General features: G+C 40.4%; 1 protein-coding gene and 1 pseudogene across 2 annotated transcripts; both read left to right on the top strand.

Moving 5' to 3' along the window:
* The first annotated feature begins 983 nt into the window (after positions 1-983).
* On the top strand, positions 984-8,003 carry COX6B1 (cytochrome c oxidase subunit 6B1). Of its 2 annotated transcripts, none has more exons than XM_039850081.1 (4): positions 984-1,126; positions 2,694-2,810; positions 3,951-4,051; positions 7,818-8,003. In XM_039850081.1, the coding sequence occupies exons 2-4, from the start codon at positions 2,705-2,707 to the stop codon at positions 7,869-7,871; spliced, it is 261 nt and encodes an 86-aa protein (XP_039706015.1). In that variant the 5' UTR covers positions 984-1,126; positions 2,694-2,704; the 3' UTR covers positions 7,872-8,003. The 2 variants fall into 2 exon arrangements, with proteins under 2 accessions (XP_039706015.1, XP_039706016.1); XM_039850082.1 differs by having other exon boundaries at positions 1,037-1,126; positions 2,666-2,810.
* Positions 8,004-10,247: 2,244 nt separating this feature from the next.
* Positions 10,248-10,363, top strand: LOC120592510 (uncharacterized; annotated as a pseudogene).
* Positions 10,364-13,177: the final 2,814 nt, after the last annotated feature.

Below are 13,177 nucleotides of genomic sequence, written 5' to 3'. Positions count from 1 at the left end.
TAAGGTTTCCTTTACCAGTTTTTACAGAGAGGAGGGTATAAAGGGGGCAGGTCATGTGTACCAACGGTGTAGGTCATGTGTAAGGACTTTTGCCTTAGACTTAAATAGTCAGAACAGCCACCAGGGTAAGGTTCTGGGCTAAGGAGGTAAGTGATCTGATTGAGGTGTTAACAAGGTCCTTCTGGTTGAGTGTACTGATTGTGAAGCGCAGTAGGAAAGCCAGGAGCACAAGGAGTGGACTCTTGTAATAGTCCAAGGTGGAGGTGCTGGTGGTTGAACCAGAAGCGGTATAAGATTCTGGGTATATTTTAAAAGGCAAACCCAACATTTCTTGCTAGATCAGCTATGGGGTTTGAGAGAAAGTAAGGGTCAAGGACAACTCTGTCCCGAACAGAGTTGCCATTTTCTGAGACTGACCAATTTCTGCCAGACCCTTCACAGAACCGAGTTTTAACTTTTAACCCCTCTTCTTCATGATGCAGGACTAGTTTCTGATGCCACAGTCACCCAAATCTTTGTTCATTTGTGCCTTCAGAAGTTTGGAGGTAGAGTCTGGTCATTCCTCATTACGTGACAAATGACCCTGGGAAAAAGATTGGTTCCTTTCTATACCCTGACAATTGACTCCATAGTAATCATAATGAGGGTACGGATTTTTGCCTTTTGTTCAACGACACATCCGCAACCCTTATAGAAGTACCTGGCACAGGTAAGCGTTCAATAAATAATTCTTGCACGAAAAAGTACTTCCGCTTGGATATTTTCCCAGGCTCACTCTCCAGCCAGCCCTAGGACCCAGAAAGCCTTTCTCCAAGTAAAGCCAGGGAGGTGACAAGAACCTAGAACCAGGTGGCGTCCCAAGCCCCAGCTAGGAGCCCTTCCAAATGCAACGCAAGCTCGTGATTGGGTCTGAGGTGATGATGAACAGGCATTCAGTCCTATAGAGGATCGGAGTTCACATGGATGGGCGTGGCCGCCTCTCCGTGGGCGCTCTAGCCCCGTGGAAGACTCCCCTATAGCCCGCCTCGCCCGGCTTCCGGCCTGTCTTAATTCCGCTTCCGGTCAAGCGGAATCGTCTTTGCTGAGGGTCACATTGAGCTGCGAGCTGTTTCAGGGGCGTCTTTAGGTGAGTGTCGAGAGCTCGGGAATCCGATGCCCTTTCCTGGGAGACTGAGGAACCAGACCGTAGTTTCCCCGAGAATGAGATGAGGTTTTCGACCGGCGGCATTCGGCCTCCCGGGGCCCTGTTATATTAGTAGTCATAGCAAACGATTATTTAGTTCTTTCTTAATGACGGGCAACATTCCAAGCGACTTATATTAATTCCTTTAGTCTTCCCTCCAGCCCTATGAAGTAGATCCTGTGATTGTCCTTTTCGACAGTGAGGCAACTGAAGCGCAGAGATTAAGCTCCTTAGACAGCGACCAGTATTTGGACTCAGTAGTTTAGACTGCAGTGCTCTTAATCACCCGGTCACAAGCGTGGCCCCCCGCGGCTTGCCTGGGTTGCATCCTAGTTCCCTGGTGTCAGGCCCCTCCTCTACCCCTTGGATGTTGAAGAGGCCGCATTGTCATCGCGGATCTACTCTCACTCCCAGATAGCGGGTCAAGATCTCTCCCCACATTACTGTTCCGACCGCGTCTGTATCCCAGCGGCTAGTGTTTTCATCCTCCCACCTCTAGTCCCACTTCCCTCCTTCCCCCCAGGTCCCCTAGGTCCCCACCTAGACTACCTTGGATGTTTGAATTTGCATACCTCAATGTAATCCCACTACTCTTCGAATTCTCTGGAATAGACACTTTTTTTTCACATTCCTTGGTGAAAACTGTGTGTCATCTCACAAGAGACATAGCAGAGGATTTTAATCCTGGGTCCACAGAATCGATAGAATTCAAGGGGTGTTAGTACTCGAATGGGGAGGGAGAATTACATCTGTATTTTTACTAATCTCTAATTGGAATGTAGCATTTCTTTCAGTTAGATATGGCAATAGCAACCTGAGTAGTAGTAGCAGCATCTGTGACTGTCAGCATTCAAAATCATAGGTCATCTTATATCAATCATGTTATGGTTGCTGGTGTCACAAAATATTTACACTCATGATTGTTTCAAAATTGTGGTAGTTAATAAATCCTCAGCGACATAAAACTGGTTTTCTTTGTGAGCATGTGCAATTTTTTAATGCATTCAAACATATTCTGAAGGGTTCATGGCACCAAAGACGTTAAGAACCTATGCAATGTAGATTATGTCAATGATTGAGTACAGCTCCACCAGTTGTATGCTGTATGGCCTTGAGAAGTCATTTAAATCACTGTCCCTTGACTGTGAAACAGTGATAGTAATAGTTCCTACCTTTTAAGATAGCTGTGGGAATAAAGCATCTGTAACAGCACCTGGCCTGTAGTAAGCACTCAATGAGTGTTAGTGTTATTTTGTGACAGATAAGGCCTGATTTTACCTAGGAGTTGACTCTTCAGACCTTGCTGTGACTTCCACATTTAGGTGTATGGATTTGCCCTGCCCTTCACCTCTGTGTGTATATGTTGAGAGGGAGGGTGTGGTGGCTTATTCATACCCAGCCCATCTTCTGTGTCTGAGCCCCACTTGGGCATAGGTGGACCGACATGCCCAGCCTTCCCCCCACCACCAACCCCACCCCTAGAATGCCTGCCAGCACTCTTTGCCTCCAGGAGTCAGCAACATGGCAGAAGACATCAAGACCAAAATCAAGAACTACCAGACTGCCCCTTTTGACAGCCGCTTCCCCAACCAGAACCAGACCAGGAACTGTTGGCAGAACTACCTGGGTAAGCAAGGCATGGAGAAATGCAGACCTTCCCCTGGTCCTACACCTGAAGTTGCTTACCTCTTGCTTCATTAGGACCCATGCATTCCAGGCTTTCGCTCTTCTATTTTGGACATCCTGCCTCGCAGGGCCCATGCCCCTTGTCACCAGCTGTGTTCAAGATCTGCGCCAGTGCCACAAACTTTGCTCCTACGTGATTTTTTTTTTTTTTAAAGGTTTATTTGTGTGTGTGATGTACATACATACAGGAAGTACAGAAAACAATATACAGTTAAATTAATAATTTTAAAGTGAACCCCTGTGTAATTATAACCTGGTTAGAAAAGTAGATATTACCAGGACTCTGAATTCCCCTGCCTACTGCGGGCCCTGTCTTGAACACAACACCCCACTCTCCCCACTAGAGATGTAACTCTACTGACTTAAGGGAATCACATTTTGGTTTTCTCACTGCATTTGTGAACTTTATAAATACTGTATTTACTCTTTTGTGTTTAGATTTCTTAATCAATAGTTTTGAAGATTGTTCTATACTGTGTCGTGTAGTTTGTTAATTTTAACTGCTTTACAGTTTTCCAGTTTATTCGTGGACACTTGAGTAGTTTCCAGTTTGGGGCTTTTACAAATGATACTGCTATAAATGTTCTTATAGATGTAATTTGATGTCCACGTGGATGCTTTTCTCTCTAGGGAATGTGCCCAGGAATGGAATACCTGTAGTAATTTTTTTTTTTAATTAATTGCCTACTTTTAAAATCCAGATTATCCCCCTCCTATCTTCCTCTCTCAGACTCCACCATCTTAGCATCAAGACCACCTTCCCTTTCATTTGCCTCAGTTCTGAAGTTCCATAGTCCCCAAACATGCACATCATGTTGCCCCATCAGTCCTTACCCCAGGGTTTTCAAGTTGAACAGCAGTTCTCTGGGGACTGTCAAGTCAATTTAGTGAGGTTTATCTAGCCCTTTTTAGTACGCTTGTAAGGGTATGCATTCTTTGTGAAACGTGTCTGTGTCTGTATCTATGTGTTCGTATAACTGGTTGTGATACTCTGAAATACTCTAAAAGTATTTCTGTGAGTTCTGTTCAGAAATGCGTCCAGCCTTTTGTCTGGGCTGACCCTGAATCTCTTTTTTCACAGACTTCCACCGCTGTGAGAAGGCAATGACCGCTAAAGGGGGTGATGTCTCCGTATGTGAATGGTACCGGCGTGTGTACAAGTCCCTCTGCCCCATATCCTGGGTATGTGACTCTTACTGAGGCCCTTGGGATGCTTGGGTGGGGTCCTAGGAGAGGGGAGTGTGGTGACTTGGTGGGAGCTCATCTGCAAGAGGCAGAGGGAGGACAGAGCATCACACTATCCACGGAACTTGGCCTTTCTTCTTCCTAGAATTGCTTCCTTTTCCTTCTTTAACTGACTCTCAATTATTCAGAGCTCTTAGCCAAGGCAACCAGGGCAGTTTTCTTGCTAGATCCATCTTGTTCATGTACTCTGCAGATATGTACTCAGTGTAGTGTCTTTGTCCCTGTGGAGCTCACCATCTTGTGCATCCTGTTCTTTTATATTATGAACATTTTCAAATATACATAAAAGTAGAGAGAATAATTCAGTGACCCCAAATATACCCATTACCCAAATTGAGTTGTATCAAGATTTTTTCACATATCCTTCATCTATCTCTTTTCTTTTTCTTTTTTCCTTTGCTGAAGTTTTCTGAAGCAAATCCCAGACATGTCATTTTACCCTAACCTACCTCGGCATCTCTAAAAAATACAAATGCAGTAAGGCAGTCCTTTTAGCTGTGATCTGACTAGGCCTTTGTTACTATTTAAAACTCTCTGCCATACCCTCTTTTTTAAATAAAGAGTTTATGTTTAACATTATCCTAATTCATCAAGTCAAAGATCCCATTGACTATAAGAAACATTGAGAGATGTGCAAATCTTTTTTTTTTTTTTAATGCTGGAGATGAATATAACAAGAGTGCCGATTTCAGCAATGTTAAAATGAAATACCATGTGTCTTAGAATCAAAATATGATACTATTACAAAAGTAGTAGTGCTCATTTAAAAAAAAACAACAAATGTGAGCAATACAGTAAAATAAAGAGTAGAACCCCTCTTGTGTTCCCCAGTCCCTCTCTCCGGAGGTAACTACTGTAACTGATTCCCTTTTTTTCTATATATAAATTTATCATATATAAGCTTGTGGCACTTTGTATGTATGTATGGGTCATACTATATATTCTGTTTTATAACTTTGGCTTGTCAGTATGTCTTGGAGCCTTTTTTTTATTTTAATGACAATTCATATAGATCCTCCTTATTCATTTTATTAGCATATACAATGCGTAATACAGATGCTTTTATTTAACTGGTCTCCTTTTGATGGAGATTGTGTTCTAATTTTTCAGTATTTTAAGCATCTTCGATGTACATTGTTGGGGCTTATTTCTTGAGAACAAATTGCCTTAATGGCACTCTTCCCCGGCTCACTTGGTTTTCTTCTCACCTTTCTGGCCACACTGTCTCAAGTGTCTTTGAGTACCCTGTGCCCTCAGGATTTCTCCTTGACCCTGGATGATCTTTGGTAACGTGATGTTTTGATCTCCTAACATCCCCACTCCAGCCTCAGGGCCTGCATTGGGTGTGTGGTGGACAGGATGCTAGGATCATGCTTCCAGTGCCGGTGTTGCCCCACACCCCAGTTACCACGACCTGGGCCTGCCCTTACTTGAGGAGCATTAGATCGTGTGGTTCATCTGCTTAGGTGCCAACTGTGTCTGCCCTGTTAGGGCTGTATGTAAATGCACTCGGCACAGGTCCGTTTATACCTAATAGCCCTGGTTCCTTTACTTCAAAAACTTGGTGAAGTAAATATAGGTGTTTTGTTATTGCTATTGCATTTATTTTTTATAAGCAGTATAATCACTTTACAGAAACTTAAAAAATAGAGGAAGAGGCAGAAAAATGTCTCTCTCATCTGACCTCGCCAGTAGCATCTTCCAGATGTTTCCTATGGTATTTTTTGTTTGTTTGTTTTTTGTTTTTTAATAAGTCTCTAATCCCAGTATATGGGGGCGGGAGTTCAGCATTTTTCCTATGTGAGCATTTAAGACATTTTTTCCAACTATCTTTTATTTTCTGGTTTAAAAAAACCTTTAGTTTCTCCATGAAAAATTGCACTGACTTTTTGTAGAATCTTCAAAATGAGAGATTTATATAATGTAAACAGTGAAAGTCCCCTAGTCACCCCCTTCTGAGTCCTAAGTTAACTTTCCTTAGGAATTTGGTATAAATCTTCACTTCCTTTTCTGTGTGCTGATTATGCATATGTGTAGGTGTGTTTTTATGTACTTTTTAAAATGTAGATATGGGTCATACTCTAGATTCTGTTTCGTACTTTGCTTTTTTTTACTTGACATCATTGTAGTCCTATTTTCATGTCAGTGCAATATGCTCAATTATTGGGTAGCCATAATCTTTAATAGTTAGAAGATATTCCCTTCCCCTTTAACTAGACACATTCTTTTTTCACTATTTTAAATGATACTTGAATGTACAATTCCACTGCAGGAAAATCTTCCTCCCTGCCGCCATTTGAATGGTTTCCTTAGTTTCTTTTCATGAAGTGAGATTGTTGGACAAAGGGTAATATACCAAAGAACTAGACCAGCCTGATCCTTTAATTTCAAAGGGGGTGAGGACATAAGCCCAGGAACTTAGAAATTCCTACTTAGAAATGTGGACTGTAGACAATTGAGGGAATCTAGATGAATCCCAGACATGAAAAGATATTCATCCCACTCAAGTCATCAGGCAAATGAAGCTTAAAATAACAGGTTTATGAAGGTTGGTAGTGCTAAGTGTTGGTAGTTCCATAAACTATCCAGTCACTTTTGAGGTCAGTTTGGCAGGATCTTTCAAAATGAAAAAAATTATACCCTAGATATCCTACAAAAATGTGCACATACAGTATGTTCATTGCAGAGTTGTTTGTAATGGGGAACATTTGGAAACAACCAAAGTTAGGTCAATGATGATATGTTTATTTTGATCTACATGACAGAATATAGAAAGAGCTCTGAGACTTGTGGGAAAAAGCAAGTTTCAGGACAGTATATAGTATGGCCCTATTTGCGTGTGTGTATTTTAAAACAGAGTATTTGCGATGTGGTCTATGTGTTTGTAAATAAAATAGACACATATGGTATGGGCCAGCTACACTCTAAGTGCTTTATATCAGAATAAAGGCAGACATGCTAAAAAAAAAATGGAATGAGTATCCTCATTTTACAGAATTGGAAACTGAGGCCCTGAAAGGTTGAATAATTTGCCCAAGGTCACACAGCTAGGAAGTGATGGAGTGGGGATTCAGATTCAGTCTTTCTTATCCGTGCTTTTATCCACTGCCTCTACTGTGTAGCATGTAAATGTGAGTGAGTGAATGTGTGTGTGTATGTGTATGTAAATAATATGCTTCTAGCTGCTTGTAGGAAGGTCCACAAGGAGCAGAGTGTTACTTTTGGGAAGTGTTAACAGTGATATCGGCTTTTCCATCATTTTTTATGTGTATGTGTACATGTGTGATCAACAGTAGTATCACACTCCATATTCCACTTGGCACCTTTTTGAACTTGACTGTATATCTTGGAGAGCCATTCATGCTAGAGCATAGATCAGCTTTACTTTTTTCAAAAATGCCTAGTATCACTTTTTTCTTCTGTTCTGACAAACGTCCTTGAGTATTGACCCTGAAGCACTGCACAGCCACTCTTTAGAAGCTCTGTACCATAGTGAGTCAGTTCATGTCAGCCCATTCAGGACAGTGATCCTTGTCTTTTTGGGTCACTGCTGATTTCCTAGCTTCTGGAACAGTGTAGGTACTAGGGTTACTTGTCGACTGACTGAAGAAATGAACAGGTGGGCAAAGTGAGGAAGACAAAGAAGTCTACCCATCTGGTTTCCCCACAGAGGAAAGGAGTAACACTGGCTGTTTTTCCACAGGTGTCAACCTGGGATGACCGCCGGGCAGAAGGCACATTTCCTGGGAAGATCTGAACTGGCTTCACCCCACCTCTCCTCTGTCTTCCATCCCTCTCCCAGGGAAGCGAGGGTGGACCTGGGTACATCCCACCCTGGGATCCTAAATCGTGGTTTAACTAATAATAAATACTTGTTGGAAAAGTATAAGACTATGTGTGAAAGAGCTGGATGATGAGCAAGAAGCTAGGTTGGAAATAGTGCCTAGACCAGTAAGAGGGGCTTCAGAGTGATTATTTTTTTGTTTCATTTTGTTTTTAATTTTTATTTTATCAAACTTTGACCACTTCCTCTGTGCCAGACAGTAGAGTGAGTGATTATATGAAATAGACTCAAGCCCCTATATATGCTAAAATTTATCTGCATGTTCCTTTAATTATTTGTACATTTTTTAACATGTAATTTTTAACCACATGAAAATAGTATAATAAAAACTCATATACCCATCGCCTAGCTTCAACAGTTATCAACAAATGACCAGTTTTATCTCTAATTACTCCCTTCCCCCCTAGACAATTTTAAAGTAAATCCTAGAGATCATATTTTATTCAGAAATAAGTGTATGTATCTCTTAGAGATACATGCTTTTAAAAACATAATCACAGTACTATTATTACACCTAAGAAATTAACAATTCATAATAATATCCAATAAGCAGTCTTCTGCACAGTGTGTAATTTCTCTCTATATTCTGGGCCTCCTCTTTCATGTTGATCATGGTGATGATTGGAAGTCATTTAAGTAGGCTGAATTAAATGTTCTTTCTCAATGCCCCCAAAAGAATTGCCATACAATAACAACCCAAAATATTATCCACCAAACCTGTCAACAGGGAACTCCTAAGACAGTGTAACCAGCTAGAGCACCAAGATGTGTGGCCAAATTGGTGTTTCTTCAAGACCATTCAAATGGTTATGCGACAGACTTATCTGAAGGATTTTCAGATGTGCAGAGGAAAGATGTGTATTGAGGAAAAATAGCACTAGGAAGGGATCTCCAATGGCAGCCTATGAGGAGAAGGGGCTGTAAACGAGACCCTCATGTATGCATAGTGACTTTGAGGGGCTGTAGAAGCTTCTGGCATGCATTGGAAATAGCAAAGAATTTAAAAAGGAATATGGTAATAATTTCAAAGGAAATGATATCCAATGAAAACTCAAGATGGGGGACTTGCCCTGGCCCCAGTCACATAATTCTGCCCAGAGGCTGCCAGCATTAACAGTTGCCCGTGTGTTCCTTCGGTTAGCCTGTACATGTAGAAGTGTTTCTGTATACATACTTTACATGTATTTGATTTGATAAAGTTTTGATATGGCTCTTCTGTTTCCTCACTGATCTACCACTTTGCTCATGTGGTTCATACTGCATTGGCCTCTTCAGGGTGACAGGAACTGAGTAAATGAGAAGATCAACGCATCAGCCTGGCTCCAGCCTCAAGGCCTGTGTGCTTGCTATGTGCTCTACCTGGAATGCTTTTCCCCCAGGTATCCACACAGCTCGCTCCTTCCTGCACTAAGGTCTTCCTCAAACATAACTTAGTGACGCCTTCCCTGACCACTCAACCTACCATTTCAACTCCCACGCACTTTGCAGCCCTTCACTCCTTTTATTTCTTTAGCACTTACCATTAATATTCCCCGTATTTTACTTATTCATCCTTGATAATTGTCCCCCCACCACTAGAATAATTTCCATGGGGGCAGGAATTTTTGTAAATATGTTATTCTGCCTTTCAAAATTTTATTATGAAAATTTTCAAGCACATAAAAAAAGGACAAATAGTATGTTTGCCCTTATGCCCACCACTTATACATTTAACAATTGTTTACGTTGTGTCATGTTTACTTTGTGTACCGTTATTTTTTATTGAACCAGTTAAAAGTAGTTTCCAAACATCTTGACTTCATCCTAAAGTACGTAAACATGTGTCTCTGAAAAACAACATGTTCCTTCATACTGTTATCACTCCTAAGAAAAACTAATTCCCTAATATCTCATATTCAGATTTCTCAAATTGTACCCTAAATTGTTGTTTAGGTTTTTGGGGTTTTGTTTGTTTGTTTGTTTTTTGTACTAGGGTCCAATCAAGGTTCACATTCTGCTTTTGGTTTTTAGGTATAGCCACACACACCCCCACCCTGCCCACCCTCATAAGGTGGAATTTTTAAAGAGGCCAGACCAGCTGGCTTGTAGAATGTCCCCCAATCTGGATTTGCCTTATCGTTTCCTCATGGTATTATTTAGCTTCTACTGTTATCTATAGTTAATATAAACTGGAAGTTAGCTCTTTAGAAGAACCTGATTGAGGACGTGGTTCCATAGTGTAGCGGTTAGCACGTCCGCTTTACTCGCGGAGGTTCCTGGGTTCGCACCCTAGTAGAGCCACAGTCCATGGTCTGCAGCCATGCCACCCTGAATAAGCCCAATGTCTGATCTTGGAAGCTAAGTAGGGTCGGGCCTAGTTAGTACTTGGATGGGAGACCACCTAGGAAGACCAGGTGCTATAGGCATTAATAATAATAAAAAAATAATAATAATTTTAAAAAGAACCTGATTAATTAGAAGCAGGTTAAGTATTTTTGGCAAGAATCCTTCCTGCGTTTGTCTTCCTATTGCTTCCCAGCAGGAGGTGCCTGATGCCAGGTTGCCCTGTTGGTCTATTCCTGGGAAAAATGGTGGCCACTAGCTGTCTCTGGAAAGATCCGTTTTCCCTTTTTGTCATTGGCAAGTGACCTGTGGGGTGGTACTTTGGGGAGTGTTTCCAGCATGGCACCCTGACAACCTTACACATGTCCACATAAGCCACATAGGCAAGACTTAACTAAGGTCTGACCTGAACCTCAGCAGAACTGGTGATTCTTCCTGAAACAAAGGGAGATAAGCAGTCTTGCAAAGAGCTGCCATGAATGAGGCAGTTTCTCTCTCTCTCACAGGAGACTGTTACAACACCATTTCTCATCCATCTACCTTGTTTCAGTTGAGTACAGGATTCTACCTTACCTTTCAGGGTATAAAACTACTCTAAAGGTACCACGCCTATTACCTGACTTACCTCAGGCCTTCCAACAACTCAGTGAGCCATAGGTAATCAAGACCCCTATTTTACAAGTTTATTTTTAAATAAAAAAAAAATAGAAACAGACTCACTCATAGATACAGAGAACAAACTGATGGTTACCAGATGGAAGGCGGGTGGGGGGCTGGGTGGAAAAGGTGAAGGGATTAAGAAGTACAAATTGGCAGTTATAATATAGACACAGAACTGTGAAATACAGACTATAGTCAATAATATTGTAGTAACTATGGTGCTAGATGGGTTCTGGACTTACTGGGAGGATCACTTCATAAATTATATAAATGTCTAACCACTACACTGTATACTTGAAAGTAATATTACATTGAATGTTGACTATAATCAAAAAATAAAAAGTCAAGAAAAAAAAATCTGGTAAGCATAACAAAGAAAAGAAAAATTGGACTTCTATCCCCCTGCCAGTTCATGTGGCTATGGGTTTCCTTTTAGTGTATCTATGTAGAAGAGGGTTCAATGCAGGAAACAAACCTCCCAAGGCATATTAAGTAGAAAGGGATTTCATATGAGTAATCTAGTACAGTAAAACTGTGATAATGTAAATTTGGATATAGTACACCCTCATTTCATTGTATTCAACTCAACACGTTCCCACATTTTACAGGATTGAATATAGCTAGCTTTACAGTAGGGTTGTATATTACTCTTTTTTTAATATGGTATTCCAAATAATAAATGAAGAAAAGAAAGAATATCAGCATTTTGCAATCCCTAATGATTCTAAGCCTTATATCAATGGCTGCAAACATCACCAAGAGACAACCAAACATGATGTACTTCCAGACGGAAGCACTGAACCCATGAATGTGAGATGTTGAGCTTCCACAAAGTTAGCACCTTCCTGTTGTACCACAATACAAAATAAAAGATTAAAATCCTATCATCTCAACAGATAGAGAAAAAGTATTTGAAAAAATCCTTTTATGATAAAAACCCAACAAGTTGGATATAACAAGAACATACCTCAACATAATACCATATATGACATGACCACGGCTAACGTCATACTCCACAGCGAAAGGTTGAAAGCTTTTCCTTTAAGATCAGGAACAAGACAAAAGTGCCCACTCTCACCACCCCTATGAACATAGTACCAGAAGTTCTAGCCAAATTAGGCAAAAAAGAAAAAAGAAAAAACCACATCTATTTGAAGATAATGATCTAATATACAGAGAAGCCTAAAGATTCCACCGAAAAAGTGTTGGAATTAATAAATTCAGTAAAACTGATAACTTAATTTCAACTGCGTACAAAAACTCTACCCTTTTACTTTTCCCATATTTAATAAATTTAATGAATTATTGTAGCTATAGTTATTTTCATACTTTTGTCCTTTAACCCTTGTACCAGAGTGAAGTGATTAACACATCAGTTATTATGGTATTAAGAGTATGGTTGACCTTTGAATAACATTGGGGTTGGGGCACTGACACCCTCTCTCACTCCCCTGCAGTAGAAAATCCATGTATAAATTAAGTCAGCCCTCTGCATACATGGATTCCCAACTGCAGATTGAAAATACTGTTTTCAATCCACAGTTGGTTAAATTTACAGATATGAAACCCTGGAATTCAGAGGGCTGACTGTAAACTTGTTGAAAAAAATTTGCATATAAGTGGACCAGCATAGTTCAAACTTGTTCAAAGATCAACTGTATTTGAATTTAACTCTATACTAATCTTGACCAGTGTGTCTTATATTTTCATGTTTTCAAGTTACTATTTAGCATTTCATTTCAGCTTGTAGAACTCCTTCCAGCGTTTCTTGAAAGGCAGGTCTAGTAATGATGAACTCCCTCAGTTTTTGTTTGTCTGGAAAGCCTTTCTCTCTCCTTCATTTATAAAGGACAACTTTTCCAGGTAAAGTATTCTTGGTTGGAAGTATTTTTGCTTTCAGTACTTTGAATATATCATCCCACTCTCCCCTTGCCTACAAGGTTTCTGCTGAGAAATCTACTGATAGCCTTATAGGAGTTCTTTGGTATGTGAAGACATTTTTTTTCTTGCTGCTTTTAAAATTCTGTATTTATTTTTCATTTTAGACAGTTTTATTATGTCTTGAAGAAGATCTTTTTGAGTTGAAATTTGGGGGGAGCTTATGAGTTTCATGAACATGGATTTCCGAATCTCTCCCCAGATTTGGGAAGTTCTCAGCTGTTTTTTCTTCAAATAAGCTTTCTTCCCCCTTTGTCTCTCCCTTCTTCTGGGACTCCAGTAATGCATAGTTTATTTCT

Source organism: Pteropus medius, unplaced genomic scaffold (genome assembly GCF_902729225.1).
Source record: "Pteropus medius unplaced genomic scaffold, Ma_sr-lr_union100, whole genome shotgun sequence".
NCBI classification, from domain to species: Eukaryota; Metazoa; Chordata; class Mammalia; order Chiroptera; family Pteropodidae; genus Pteropus; species Pteropus medius.
The sequence above is the reverse complement of the archived record's forward strand: the minus strand, read 5'-3'. Positions and strand labels throughout refer to the sequence as shown.

Bases quoted from the DNA above. Each gene is read 5' to 3' on its own strand.
- COX6B1 (XM_039850081.1), top strand. From the start codon at position 2,705: ATGGCAGAAGACATCAAGACCAAAATCAAGAACTACCAGACTGCCCCT. The intron at 2,811-3,950 runs GTAAGCAAGGCA...CTTTTTTCACAG, and splicing joins CTGTTGGCAGAACTACCTGG to ACTTCCACCGCTGTGAGAAG. The intron at 4,052-7,817 runs GTATGTGACTCT...GTTTTTCCACAG, and splicing joins CCCTCTGCCCCATATCCTGG to GTGTCAACCTGGGATGACCG.